This window comes from Sebastes umbrosus, chromosome 22, assembly GCF_015220745.1.
Source record: "Sebastes umbrosus isolate fSebUmb1 chromosome 22, fSebUmb1.pri, whole genome shotgun sequence".
Lineage (NCBI taxonomy): Eukaryota > Metazoa > Chordata > Actinopteri > Perciformes > Sebastidae > Sebastes > Sebastes umbrosus.
In genome coordinates, this window is record NC_051290.1 from 1,679,505 (window position 1) to 1,693,670 (window position 14,166).

A 14,166-nucleotide genomic window follows, 5' to 3' on the forward strand; every position below is an offset into this window, starting at 1 on the left:
TGAAAAAATATCCGAAAAAAAAGTCTGAAAAAAAAGCCTGAAAAGAATATCTGAAAAAAATTCCGAAAAAAAGTCTGAAAAAAATTCCGAAAAAATTTCCGAAAAAAAGTCTGAAAAAAAGTCTGAAAAAAAAGTCTGAAAAAAAAGTCTGAAAAAATGTCCGAAAAAAAGTCTGAAAAGAATATCTGAAAAAAATTCCGAAAAAAAGTCTGAAAAAAATTCCGAAAAAATTTCCGAAAAAAAGTCTGAAAAAAAAGTCTGAAAAAAAAGTCTGAAAAAATGTCCGAAAAAAAGTCTGAAAAAAAGTCTGAAAAAAAAGTCTGAAAAAAAAGTCTGAAAAAATGTCCGAAAAAAAAGTCTGAAAAAATGTCCGAAAAAAAGTCTGAAAAGAATATCTGAAAAAAATTCCGAAAAAAAGTCTGAAAAAAATTCCGAAAAAATTTCCGAAAAAAAAGTCTGAAAAAAAAGTCTGAAAAAAAAGTCTGAAAAAATGTCCGAAAAAAAGTCTGAAAAAAAGTCTGAAAAAAAAGTCTGAAAAAAAAGTCTGAAAAAATGTCCGAAAAAAAGTCTGAAAAAAAGTCTGAAAAAAAAGTCTGAAAAAATGTCCGAAAAAAAAGTCTGAAAAAAAAGTCTGAAAAAAATATCTGAAAAAAAGTCTGAAAAAATGTCCGAAAAAAAAGTCTGAAAAAAAAGTCTGAAAAAATCTCCAAAAAAAAAGTCTGAAAAAAATATCTGAAAAAAGTCTGAAAAAATTCCGAAAAAAAGTCTGAAAAGAATATCTGAAAAAAATTCCGAAAAAAAGTCTGAAAAAAATTCTGAAAAAAATTCCGAAAAAAAGTCTGAAAAAAAAGTCTGAAAAAAAAGTCTGAAAAAAAAGTCTGAAAAAATGTCCGAAAAAAAGTCTGAAAAAAAGTCTGAAAAAAAAGTCTGAAAAAAAAGTCTGAAAAAATGTCCGAAAAAAAAGTCTGAAAAAATGTCCGAAAAAAAGTCTGAAAAGAATATCTGAAAAAAATTCCGAAAAAAAGTCTGAAAAAAATTCCGAAAAAATTTCCGAAAAAAAAGTCTGAAAAAAAAGTCTGAAAAAAAAGTCTGAAAAAATGTCCGAAAAAAAGTCTGAAAAAAAAGTCTGAAAAAAAAGTCTGAAAAAAAAAGTCTGAAAAAATGTCCGAAAAAAAGTCTGAAAAAAAGTCTGAAAAAAAAGTCTGAAAAAATGTCCGAAAAAAAAGTCTGAAAAAAAAGTCTGAAAAAAATATCTGAAAAAAAGTCTGAAAAAATGTCCGAAAAAAAAGTCTGAAAAAAAAGTCTGAAAAAATCTCCAAAAAAAAAGTCTGAAAAAAATATCTGAAAAAAGTCTGAAAAAATTCCGAAAAAAAGTCTGAAAAAATTCCGAAAAAAAGTCTGAAAAAATTTCCGAAAAAAAAGTCTGAAAAAAATATCTGAAAAAAATTCCGAAAAAAGTCTGAAAAACAATCTGAAAAAAAATCCGAAAAAAAGTCTGAAAAAAAAGCCTGAAAAAAAAGTCTAAAAAAAAAAATATCTGAAAAAAGTCTGAAAAAATGTCCAAAAAAAATATCTGAAAAAAATTGTGAAAAAAAGTCTGGAAAAAAAGTCTGAAAAAAAAGTCTGAAAAAATGTCCGAAAAAAAAGAATATCTGAAAAAAGACTGAAAAAATGTCTGAAAAAAAAGTCTGAAAAAAAAGTCTTAAAAAAATATCTGAAAAAAAGATCTGAAAAATGTCGGACAAAAAAAGATCTGAAAAATGTCTGAAAAAAAAGTCTGAAAAAAAAGTCTGAAAAAATGTCTGAACTTTTAACTTTAACTTTTAAATGGTCCTCTGGTTCATGTCGTCTCTGGGCTTACTTAAGAAAGAAGTTTTCTCACCATAATAAATGTCATCTTTAGACTATTGCTTTTCGAATATAAAAACCCAAACGACTAGTATGAGATAGAAGTGAACCCAACCCACCGACGCATCATCAACATCCTGCTCCACAGCACAGTTTTACTCCAGTGTTTGGATGCATATATCAATTTCAGCAACAGGGTGTTGGCAGGACCGCCGACTGGAAACGAGGAACAGGTGTTGGCCGGATCGCTGACTCAGGATGTATGTATATGTGTATATGTATGGCGGTGTTGTGGTCGGCGCCCTGTCCGTTCATACGGTTCTATTTCTTGGACAGACCTTTTCAGGGTCTGTGCTCGCTTGAAGGACACAGGACTGGTGAAAAGGGTGGGGCGTGTCGATTGTGTTGCAACTGACCACCCCCCCTCTGGGCATGATACAGCTACATGTTCTCCTGCCCAAGAATTGGTTTGACGTTGGCTAGAACCCCGACACAGGAACTGTCTTGACGTTGGCTAAGACCCCCGACATAGGAACTGTCTTGACGTTGGTTGGGACCCCCAACGCAGGAACTGGCTTGACGTTGGCTAAGACCCCCAACGCAGGAACTGGCTTGAGGTCGGTTGGGACACCTGATGCAGGAACTGGCTTGACATTGTCTAGGGACCACGACGTAGGGACTGTCTAGACGTTGGCTAGACCCCAGGACACAGGAACTGTCTTGACGTTGGTTGGGACCCCCAACGCAGGAACTGGCTTGACGTTGGCTAAGAACCCCAATGCAGGAACTGGCTTGAGGTCGGTTGGGACACCTGATGCAGGAACTGGCTTGACATTGTCTAGGGACCACGACGTAGGGACTGTCTAGACGTTGGCTAGAACCCAGGACACAGGAATTTGCTTGACATTGGTTGGGACCCCCAATGCAGGAACTGGTTTGACGTTGGCTAGGACCCCCGACGCATGACTGGCTTGACGTTGGCTAGGAACCATGATGCAGGAACTGTCATGATGTCAGCTGGGACCACCGACAACCTTACTTGTCGTGGAATATTTTCACAGTGTAGTTTCAGTACTTTCACTGAAGTAAAGGATCTCAATACTTCCACCACTGTGGCTTTTTACCACAGTGACGATTAGCTGAGTAAATACCCACGATTAGCTAATAAGATCTGAGTGAATCAGATGAGTCAGTGTTGGTCTGACTGTCTGGAGTTCAGCACCGTGGACAGAGACAGCAGACGGACACCGTCTCCATCACACTGGAGACACGGCAGGACTGGGTGTCAGTTCACTTCATGGCTCCTCTAAAGAGGTTTAAACCAACCGATACGTTCATTTACTTTGACACAACCTGCAGCAGCTCTGCAGAAGGGAAAGAACGTCGCCATATTCTCGTAGATTAGAGGTTTCTATTGAGTCTGTTAGAATCAATTCATTGTTGGATTTGGTGTTTTCATGGGATTTATTGATTAGTAGAGAGATATAGAATATGATTAGACTTATCCTTTAGAGACGTTAGTACACACAGAATGAAATCTGTTGTAGAACTGTTTGTTTTTCCAGAGTTTTGTTTAAAAGAAATCTAGAAGAACTTGATCAACATTTCATATTTCTAAACATAAATAAAACAAAGACCAGCGTCATGAATGCTGAAGTTTTTATTGCAGTAAATTTAAGAGCTTGTGTTTTCAGTGGTTATCATGAAACAGACCGGTCCACCTGCAGCACAGCTGATCAGCTGTCGATGTCGACGCTGACTGTGATTTCATGTGACATCAGCTGGTGATGATCACAGCTTCTTGGCGCACACAAAGGGCTTCTTCTTTGTGCAGACGTTATCGTTCCACAATCCCCACTCTGAAAGAAAAGATAGAGAAGGTGTTCACATTTCCTGCTTTCAGCTGGCAGATAATGGGCCTCATGCAGGAACAGTGTTGTCTTAAAGTGCTCGTTTCAACTTGATGAAGACCTCCTCTTCAGGAGTAGGTTCATGATAAGCAATCATCAACGCCCCTAAATTACTACACAAGGCTCCATGTTCCTTCTTCATGTTCTTGCATGAGGCCCGTTGTTGTGCAACCTTTCTTTCTAATCCTTTTTTCTTTACCTTCGTAGTTCGACTCGACGCAGTCCTCGTCTCCACCGAAATTGTCTGGTTGACCATTATGCCATTGATGGTAGTCGAATGCAGATCCATCAACGTATTTAAACTCTTCCTGAAAACACACAAAGGTATAAGGATCAGTTCTGAGTTTACTAACCGGCCAATCAGTCTGATCACAACGAGACGTAACACTGCTCACCCCTGATCTTTCAGCTCCAATCCAGAATTGTTTGCGGTCAGTACTGGCAGAATAGCTCAAACAAAGCACCTCAATCACTTCTCCCTCATTGTGCAGTGACACCAGACCGCCACCTTCGGAGACGCACTCGTCCTGAAACAAACAGAAATGTGGGGGCAGAAAAAGTCTTAACACCGGCACTTTACCACGACATATAAGAGATGATGATGACGACTTTATGTGTGCGTCTGCATCACCTGTGCCTCCTGGAAAGTCTTTGGAGTCTCGAAGTATTTCACACAGCGATCCTTAGCCAGTTGGATCCATCCGTCACCACATGCCTCACGTTCATAGCTTTCACATATCTCCGAAGCTGGAGGAGCTGTGGGATCACAGGTGTTTTAATAAGGTTTCTTTGGGGTTTTGATTCAGTAATGTGTTGGTGATGGTGATGGTACTTACTGTCAGGTCTGGCTGTGACGGCGTCCAGGACGCCCACCAACAGCAGGACAGCGGTAACCACAGCTGGATGCATGACTCAGGCTTCACTAACTCTCCACAGCTGGAATATGACCTGGGAAGGTGAGAGTACATCCTATTACCGTAATTCACCTCTTAAAAGAGTCGGTAGATCGATACTGCCTACAACGTTAACTTTGTTTGGTACATAACCCCCATAACACCTTGTAGAAAATGAACTATCAAATGTAGTATCTTGTATTCAGCTGCTATATGGTCTGACATCAACTATCAGACTTTAGTATTCAGCGTTCACTGAACCACCTGGGACACGAGGAGCCACCTTGACAAACGTTTTCTACCCCAAACACCTCAACTTGTCGCCCTGAAACATACAGAGAGAGAGGAAAAGCAGCTCACCACGGGTGTGTTCTGGTTTCTCGTTGCTCCTCCGTCTGATTGTCTGGTGTCTCTTCCTCTCACTCTTAAACTCCCCACTCATGCCCCGTGGACATGTCAACGTTCTGCCAACGTCACCATATACATTGTCTCATTTTCATATGATTAATTATCAGAACAAACACGGGAGGAAAGTATTCACATGCAACTGACAGTTTTGTCTTGAAGTGTGTGAGAGAAAAACAATCAGCCAAAACTCAGGGGTACAGGGGAAGGGCTGCACGATTATAGCCAAGATGATTATCACGTCATTATTTGGATAAATATTGATATCGCGATTATTTATCAGCAATATTTTTATTGCACTTTCACATCAAGATGAACAGAGTGCTGCTTTCACTTCCATGCTTTGCAAAATTCCTGCAAATGTACAAATAAGGGCTGCAACATGTTGGAAAAAAACGACATTGCAATATTTTTTTCTGCTTTATATATATTGCAATATGAAAAAATACTCACCCTACCCCTTTTGTTAGCTACAGTCTAAAAAATGTCGGAAACAAAGTCCTGTGCAGCCCTAGTCAGGGCATAATATTTTGCTATAAGTTATAAAACTGTGCTGTATCCTTAAAAGGTCCATATCTACAGATGGGGACCAGTTGCACCAATAAAACAAGCATAATGTGCCCATTACTCCCACTAACGTTATAGCTTTGGGCCAACAGAAACTCTGATGTGATTGTGAAGTTCATTATTTTAAAGTTGAAGCACTCTGGTGACTGGTGATTATAAATATCTGGATTTATTTGGTCGGGGTCCTTCTGTGTGGAGTCTGCATGTTCTCCCCGTGTTAGAGTGGGTTTACTCCGGGAACTCAGGTTTCCTCCCACAGTCCAAAAACATGCAGGTTAGGTTAACTGCTGACTCACTTTAAATAAAGGCTATAAATGCAGTCAAGTTGAGTCCAAATGCAATTAGAATAAAATCACCCTCCGTTTAAAAGGTATATAAGTGGCATTAATATTTAATAACATTGCTAATTTCCCCACTGAAGGACTAATAAAGGATTATCTCATCTTATCTTAACATGATTCAAATTGAAATGTGTTTCTGTTTATCACTATCAAACAGGTCTGACGGATTGAGGTAAGAGTAAGCATTAGGCTTAATAGGTGTTACGATTAGCAGGGGGTCCCTGGCCCCTAAAAAGGTTTGAGAACCCCTGCCTTAGAGAGTCTCTCTCTCTGTGTGTAAGATGATAAAGTCTGTACTGTGTTCAGTTCAGGTGGGTGGCATCGCCTCCAGCCTAGAAACTGTTAAAAGTGTTTAATGTACATTTTAATTCCTCACTTCAAAGGAGGACATTCAGAGCCAGGAGGCAGTTCACATTAATGAGAACCACCAACGATCATTTGCTTTGACAACACGGGATATTTAAAGTTGAAGGCTGGGGACAGCAAATATTAGTCAACGGATTCAAATACCTGAACGAACTTTTAAATGGTTCATGTCGTCTCTGGGCTTACTTAAGAAAGAAGTTTTCTCACCATAATAAATGTCATCTTTAGACTATTGCTTTTCGAATATAAAAACCCAAACGACTAGTATGAGATAGAAGTGAACCCAACCCACCGACGCATCATCAACATCCTGCTCCACAGCACAGTTTTACTCCAGTGTTTGGATGCATATATCTATTTCAGGAACAGGGTGTTGGCAGGACCGCCGACTGGAAACGAGGAACAGGTGTTGGCTGGATCGCTGACTCAGGAACTGTGTCGGCGGCCTTGTTCGGTGGGGTGATTGTCAAGGACAAACAGTCTGTACATCACATTCCCCAGGTCATCAAGGAGCACGGTAACATGTAGGTGTATCATGCCCATGACAGACCCCAACCTTTTCACCAGTCCTATGTCCTTCCAGCGAGCACAGACCCTGAAAAGGTGCTGGACATATCCAAGAAATAGAACTGTGTGAACGGACAGGGCATCGACCACAACGCTGCCGTACATATGTCCTCTACACTCAACCCACCGAACAAGGACGTCCACAATGCCGTAAGTGAGCCAGTTCCTGAGTTGAGTGTCCCAGCCCACATCAAGTCAGTTCCTTTGTCGGGGGCCCTAGCCAACGTCAAGACAGCTCCTGTGTCGGGGGTTCTAACCAACGTCAAGAGATGCCACTGAATTCATTCGGCAACTCCTCGACTACAACTGTGCCAAAGCAGATATAAATAACACAAAGCACATTGATTCTACAAAGGTTTTAGTCAGGATAGGACCAGGAGGACTCTCCATTTGGGACACTTGGATACCCAAAGTGTGCCAAATGGGTTTTCTAGATGACATTTATTATGATGAGAAAACTTATTTTTTAAGTAAGCCCAGAGACGACATGAACCAGAGGACCATTTAAAAGTTTGTTCAGGGACTCGAGTCCGTTGACTAATATTTGCGATCTCCACCCTTCAACTTCAAATATCCCGTGTTGTCAAAGCAAACGATCGTTGGTGGTTCCCATTAATGTGAACTGCCTCCTGGCTCTGAATGTCCTCCTTTGAAGTGAGGAATTAAAATGTACATTAAACACTTTTAACGGTTTCTAGGCTGGAGGCGATGCCACCCACCTGAACTGAACACAGTACAGACTTTATCATCTTACACACAGAGAGAGAGACTCTCTAAGGCAGGGGTTCTCAAACCTGTTTGGGGGCCAGGGACCACCTGCTAATCGTAACACCTATTAAGCCTAATGCTTACTACCATTTGTACTCTTACCTCAATACATCAGACCTGTTTGATAGTGATAAACAGAAACACATTTCAATTTGAATCATGTTAAGATAAGATGAGATAATCCTTTATTAGTCCCTCAGCGGGGAAATCAGCAATGTTATTAAATATTAATGCCACTTATATACCTTTTAAACGGAGGGTGATTTTATTCTAATTGCATTTGGACTCAACTTGACTGCATTTATAGCCTTTATTTAAAGTGAGTCAGCAGTTAACCTAACCTGCATGTTTTTGGATTGTGGGAGGAAACCTGAGTTCCCGGAGTAAACCCACTATAACACGGGGAGAACATGCAGACTCCACACAGAAGGACCCCGACCAAATAAATCCAGATATTTATAATCACCAGTCTAAAGCTGACTTTCAGTGAGTGCTTCAACTTTAAAATAATGAACTTCACAATCACATCAGAGTTTCTGTTGGCCCAAAGCTATAACGTTAGTGGGAGTAATGGGCACATTATGCTTGTTTTATTGGTGCAACTGGTCCCCATCTGTAGATATGGACCTTTTAAGGATACAGCACAGTGTTATAACTTATAGAAAAATATTATGCCCCAACTACGGCTGCACAGGTCTTTGTTTTTGACATTTTTTGAACTTTTTTCAGAACATTTTTTAGACTGTAGCTAACAAAAGGGGTAGGGTGAGTATTTTTTCATATTGCAATATATATAAAGCAGAAAAAAATATTGCAATGTCGTTTTTTTCCAACATGTTGCAGCCCTAATTTGTACATTTGCAGGAATGTTGCAAAGCATGGAAGTGAAAGCAGCAGTCTGTTCATCTTGATGTGAAAGTGCAATAAAAATATGCTGATAAATAATCACGATATCAATATTTATCCAAATAATGACGTGATAATCATCTTGGCTATAATCGTGCAGCCCTTCCCCTGTACCCCTGAGTTTTGGCAGATTGTTTTTCTCACACACACTTTAAGACAAAACTGTCAGTTGCATGTGAATACTTTCCTCCCGTGTTTGTTCTGATAATTAATCATATGAAAATGAGACAATGTATATGGTGACGTTGGCAGAACGTTGACATGTCCACGGGGCATGAGTGGGGAGTTTAAGAGTGAGAGGAAGAGACACCAGACAATCAGACGGAGGAGCAACGAGAAACCAGAACACACCCGTGGTGAGCTGCTTTTCCTCTCTCTCTGTATGTTTCAGGGCGACAATCTGAGGTGTTTGGGGTAGAAAACGTTTGTCAAGGTGGCTCCTCGTGTCCCAGGTGGTTCAGTGAACGCTGAATACTAAAGTCTGATAGTTGATGTCAGACCATATAGCAGCTGAATACAAGATACTACATTTGATAGTTCATTTTCTACAAGGTGTTATGGGGGTTATGTACCAAACAAAGTTAATGTTGTAGGCAGTATCGATCTACCGACTCCTTTAAGAGGTGAATTATGGTAATAGGATGTACTCTCACCTTTCCAGGTCATATTCCAGCTGTGGAGAGTTAGTAAATCCTGAGTCATGCGTCCAACTGTGGTTACCGCTGTCCTGCTGTTGGTGGGCGTCCTGGACGCCGTCACAGCCAGACCTGACAGTAAGTACCATCACCATCACCAACACATTACTGAATCAAAACCCCAAAGAAACCTTATTAAAACACCTGTGATCCCACAGCTCCTCCAGCTTCGGAGATATGTGAAAGCTATGAACGTGAGGCATGTGGTGACGGATGGATCCAACTGGCTAAGGATCGCTGTGTGAAATACTTCGAGACTCCAAAGACTTTCCAGGAGGCACAGGTGATGCAGACGCACACATAAAGTCGTCATCATCATCTCTTATATGTCGTGGTAAAGTGCCGGTGTTAAGACTTTTTCTGCCCCCACATTTCTGTTGATTTCAGGACGAGTGCGTCTCCGAAGGTGGCGGTCTGGTGTCAATGCACAATGAGGAAGAAATGGTTGAGGTGCTTTGTTTGAGCTATTCTGCCAGTACTGACCGCAAACAATTCTGGATTGGAGCTGAAAGATCAGGGGTGAGCAGTGTTACGTCTCGTTGTGATCAGACTGATTGGCCGGTTAGTAAACTCATAACTGATCCTTATACCTTTGTGTGTTTTCAGGAAGAGTTTAAATACGTTGATGGATCTGCATTCGACTACCATCAATGGCATAATGGTCAACCAGACAATTTCGGTGGAGACGAGGACTGCGTCGAGTCGAACTATGAAGGTAAAGAAAAAGGAGTAGAAAGAAAGGTTGCACAACAACGGGCCTCATGCAAGAACATGAAGAAGGAACATGGAGCCTTGTGTAGTCATTTAGGGGCGTTGATGACGTTAATGATCGCTTATCATGAACCTACTCCTGAACAGGAGGCCTTCATCAAGTTGAAACGAGCACTTTAAGACAACACTGTTCCTGCATGAGGCCCATTATCTGCCAGCTGAAAGCAGGAAATGTGAACACCTTCTCTATCTTTTCTTTCAGAGTGGGGATTGTGGAACGATAACGTCTGCACAAAGAAGAAGCCCTTTGTGTGCGCCAAGAAGCTGTGATCATCACCAGCTGATCAGCTGTGCTGCAGGTGGACCGGTTTGTTTCATGATAACCACTGCAAACACAAGCTCTTAAATTTACTGCAATAAAAACTTCAGCATTCATGTTCCAGCGTCTTTGTTTTATTTATGTTTAGCAATATGAAATGTTGATCAAGTTCTTCTAGATTTCTTTTAAAGAAAACTCTGGAAAAACAAACAGTTCTACAACAGATTTCATTCTGTGTGTACTAACCTCTCTAAAGGATAGGTCTAATCATATTCTATATCTCTCTACTAATCAATAAATCCCATGAAAACACCAAATCCAACAATGAATTGATTCTAACAGACTCAATAGAAACCTCTAATCTACGAGAATATGGCGACGTTCTTTCCCTTCTGCAGAGCTGCTGCAGGTTGTGTCAAAGTAAATGAACGTATCGGTTGGTTTAAACCTCTTTAGAGGAGCCATGAAGTAAACTGACACCCAGTCCTGCCGTGTCTCCAGTGTGACGGAGACGGTGTCCGTCTGCTGTCTCTGTCCATGGTGCTGAACTCCAGACAGTCAGACCAACACTGACTCATCTGATTCATTCATATCTCATTAGCTATTCGTGGTATTTACACTCCTAACCATCACTGTTTCAAGTATTGAGATCCTTTACTTCAGTGAAAGTACAAAAACTACACTGTGAAAATATTCCACGACAAGTAAAAGTCCTGCATTTAAAACTCAGTAAGTATTATCAGCAACATCTACTGACTACTACCATATTGCCCCTGAAATGCAGCGGAGTAGAAGTATAAAGTTACGTATAATGGAAATACTCAGGTGTAATACAAGTACCTCAAAATGTGTACCTAAATACAGTCAGTGAGTAAATTAACGTTAATCTCTTTTACCCGACAAAACCGACAATACCCTTTATAGAATCTATGTGCTTTGTGTTATTTATATCTGCTTTGGCTCAGTTGTAGTCGAGGAGTTGCTGAATAAATTCAGTGACGTCTCTGTGCATGGCATCATTGCTATAATGGTGTTATCAAATGTCCAATGTTACTGACACTGGGGATGAATTCCCTGAGGTCTTACCTATCCATAGAGACCAAATCATGCAGATAGACCTGCTAGTTGTGGAGCTATTCTTTATTTAATTATGTTGGGTGTGTCTGTCTAGACGAACCAGACCTTCCAGCACCCCTAGAGGCTCAAGAGGTTAAACTCTGGTGTTGTCACAGATAGATCGACGTGGAGCCGAGTGTTTGCATTACTCTGTAGCTTTAGGGGAAAGCAAACTCTAACTCAGACTGAGAGATGTTTCTTACATTGATTAATGACTTCTTGTGTGTGTCTGTGTGAGACGTTGGGACCTTGTAGAAAAGACAAGATCATTCACTGGGGGATGAAACAGAAGCCCAACTCGGCTGAGGTTAGTTTCGGCAGAATCTTTTTTCTCTCAGTTGCATGGGAATACTTTCCTCTCGTGGTTATTCTGATAATGAACGTGTGAAAACGAGACGTTTAGCAGAACATCGGCATGTCCACAGGGCGTGAGTGGTGAGTATAACAGTGAGATGAGGAACCACCAGACAATCAGACAGAGAACACTTCATGGTGAGCTGCTTTATCAGAGCGACAATCTGAGGTCTTTGGGGTAGAAATACTGGATTACAGTCGGACTCTGGAGCCGATGTGTAGCCTCATAGGTGATGCAACGTCAGGGGTCAGCAACCTTTACTATCAAAAGAGACATTTTAGGCAGAAAAAACAAAACTAATCTGTCTGGAGCTGCAAAACATGTGATCATTGTGATGAAGGTAACACAGTTTATAGTCTAAGTATATAGTATATGAGTCTAATGCAGTGAGGGCCAAAGAGACAATGTACTACGGAGTATTAGGGCCACATTGAGAGGAAAAAACATCTGAGATTTACAGAATAAAGTCATAATATTATGAGAAAAAAAGTTGTAATATTACGAGAATAAAGTCATAACTTTACGAGAAAAACAGAAAATAGCACGTAAAATTACTACTTTATAATATTATGGAGATAAATAAATATATATATATATATATATATTTACAATTTTACAAATATATATACATTTTTAAAACGAAAGCTGATACTAAACAATAAAGGCAATATAAAATAAAATAATAATAAAAATAAAAAACAAAAAGATTTGCAAGCGACAAACTTATAAAAACGTTTTTATTTTTTTATTTTTTATACTTAGCTTGTACAGAAAAGTTTAAGTGTACTTGGAACATACTAACTAACTTACATTCTTTGAAAGTGTCCTTGTGTAAATGTCTGCTGTTGTAGGATCTAAACTAAAACCAGGAAACTTGTGTCTTAAGTAAAAGTTTCTTTAGGCTAGTATGTATTTGTGACCGAGTTTGATTTGCAAGTGTAATTTCCCAGTTCATGAAATGGCCTTGAACGTTACATGAAGATAAAGGGAAGATGTTTGTAGGCAGGAAGTCATGTGACAACTAAACTAAAATAAGTTTCCTACAACTCTAGATTTACTTTCTTTTTACATTTATTTCTCTCAATAAATACAATACTGTGTAGCCACCTTCGCTGCAACTTTGAAATCTGAATTATAATAAATGTCAAAGGTTAAAATATGCTCACGGCCTTCATAAATACGAGTCTGGATAAAAACCCGTTGATCCTTTTAAGTCCTACGATGTTATAATTTCTTCATCACAGCGTCACTTGACGGCCGAGTCAAAGCAAAACACAACTTTCTAATATTATTATCTATTATCTATTTCTAATGTATATTTATGTGGGGAACAAATAGGGACCAGGGACAGCTGTAACGCCTTGAATTCCTTAATTAAATTAAAATTAATAACTAATATTAATAATAATAATATTGACCACGACTTCTTCTTCTTCTTCTTCTTTAGCTTTGAGGTCTTACCGCCACCTCCTGGACTGGAGTGTGATGCAGTAGATTGGCAGGATAAAAAAAATCAAAAAATCAAAAAATTTAAAAATTTAAAAATCAAAAACTTTAAAAATTAAATTAAAAAATCGAGAAATTAAAAAATTAAAAAAAAACAAAATATTAATAAATTTAAATTTAAATTTAAATTTAAATTTAAATTTAAATTTAAATTTAAATTTAAAAAATAAAAATAAAAATAAAAACAAAATAAAAAAATTAATTAAATAAAAATGTATAACTAATATTAATAATAATAATATTGACCACAACTTCTTCTTCTTATTCTTCTTTAGCTTTGAGGTCTTACCGCCACCTACTGGACTGGAGTGTGATGCAGTAGATTGGCAGAAAAAAAAAAAAAAGAAATTAAAAAATTAAAAAAATTAAAAAATCAAGAAATTAAAAAATTAAAAAAATTTAAATAAAATTAAAAAGAAAAATAAAAAAAAATAAAAAAATTTATTAAATAAAAATTAATTAATAATATTAATAATAATAATATTGACCACGACTTGTTCTTCTTCTTCCTCTTCTTCACCTACTGGACTGGAGTGTGGAGCAGTAGATTGGCAGGATAAAAAAAAAATAATAATTAAAAAAAAATTAAAAATAAAAAAGTAAAAAAAGTAAAAAAATTTTAAAAATTTAAAATTTAAAAATTTAAAAATTTAAAAATTTAAAAATTTAAAAATTTAAAAATTTAAATTAATAAAATTAAAAAAAAAAAAAAAATTAAAATGAATTACAAATATCAATAATAATAATATTGACCACGACTTTTTCTTATATATATATATATATATATATATATATTATTATTATTTTTTTTTTTATTTAAATTTAATTTATTTGATTTAATTCATTTTAAAAGAGGTTATTCTTCTTCTTCTTCTTAACTTCCGGTAAATCTG

General features: G+C 38.0%; 2 protein-coding genes across 3 annotated transcripts; one reads left to right on the forward strand and one right to left on the reverse strand.

The window, feature by feature from the left end:
* Nucleotides 1-3,492: 3,492 nt before the first annotated feature.
* Nucleotides 3,493-5,098, reverse strand: LOC119481896 (galactose-specific lectin nattectin-like). Of its 2 annotated transcripts, XM_037759229.1 has the most exons (7): nucleotides 5,012-5,098; nucleotides 4,595-4,706; nucleotides 4,390-4,514; nucleotides 4,154-4,285; nucleotides 3,958-4,066; nucleotides 3,625-3,707; nucleotides 3,493-3,583 (listed from the first exon to the last, which is right to left on the reverse strand). In XM_037759229.1, the coding sequence occupies exons 2-6, from the start codon at nucleotides 4,665-4,667 to the stop codon at nucleotides 3,640-3,642; spliced, it is 507 nt and encodes a 168-aa protein (XP_037615157.1). In that variant the 5' UTR covers nucleotides 4,668-4,706; nucleotides 5,012-5,098; the 3' UTR covers nucleotides 3,493-3,583; nucleotides 3,625-3,639. The 2 variants fall into 2 exon arrangements, with proteins under 2 accessions (XP_037615157.1, XP_037615156.1); XM_037759228.1 differs by having other exon boundaries at nucleotides 3,493-3,707.
* Nucleotides 5,099-8,820: 3,722 nt separating this feature from the next.
* LOC119481897 (galactose-specific lectin nattectin-like) lies at nucleotides 8,821-10,412 on the forward strand. Its single transcript, XM_037759230.1, has 6 exons — nucleotides 8,821-8,927; nucleotides 9,233-9,344; nucleotides 9,425-9,549; nucleotides 9,654-9,785; nucleotides 9,873-9,981; nucleotides 10,240-10,412. Exons 2-6 carry the CDS (start codon nucleotides 9,272-9,274, stop codon nucleotides 10,305-10,307), a joined length of 507 nt encoding a protein of 168 aa, XP_037615158.1. The 5' UTR covers nucleotides 8,821-8,927; nucleotides 9,233-9,271; the 3' UTR covers nucleotides 10,308-10,412.
* The last annotated feature ends 3,754 nt before the right edge of the window (nucleotides 10,413-14,166 follow it).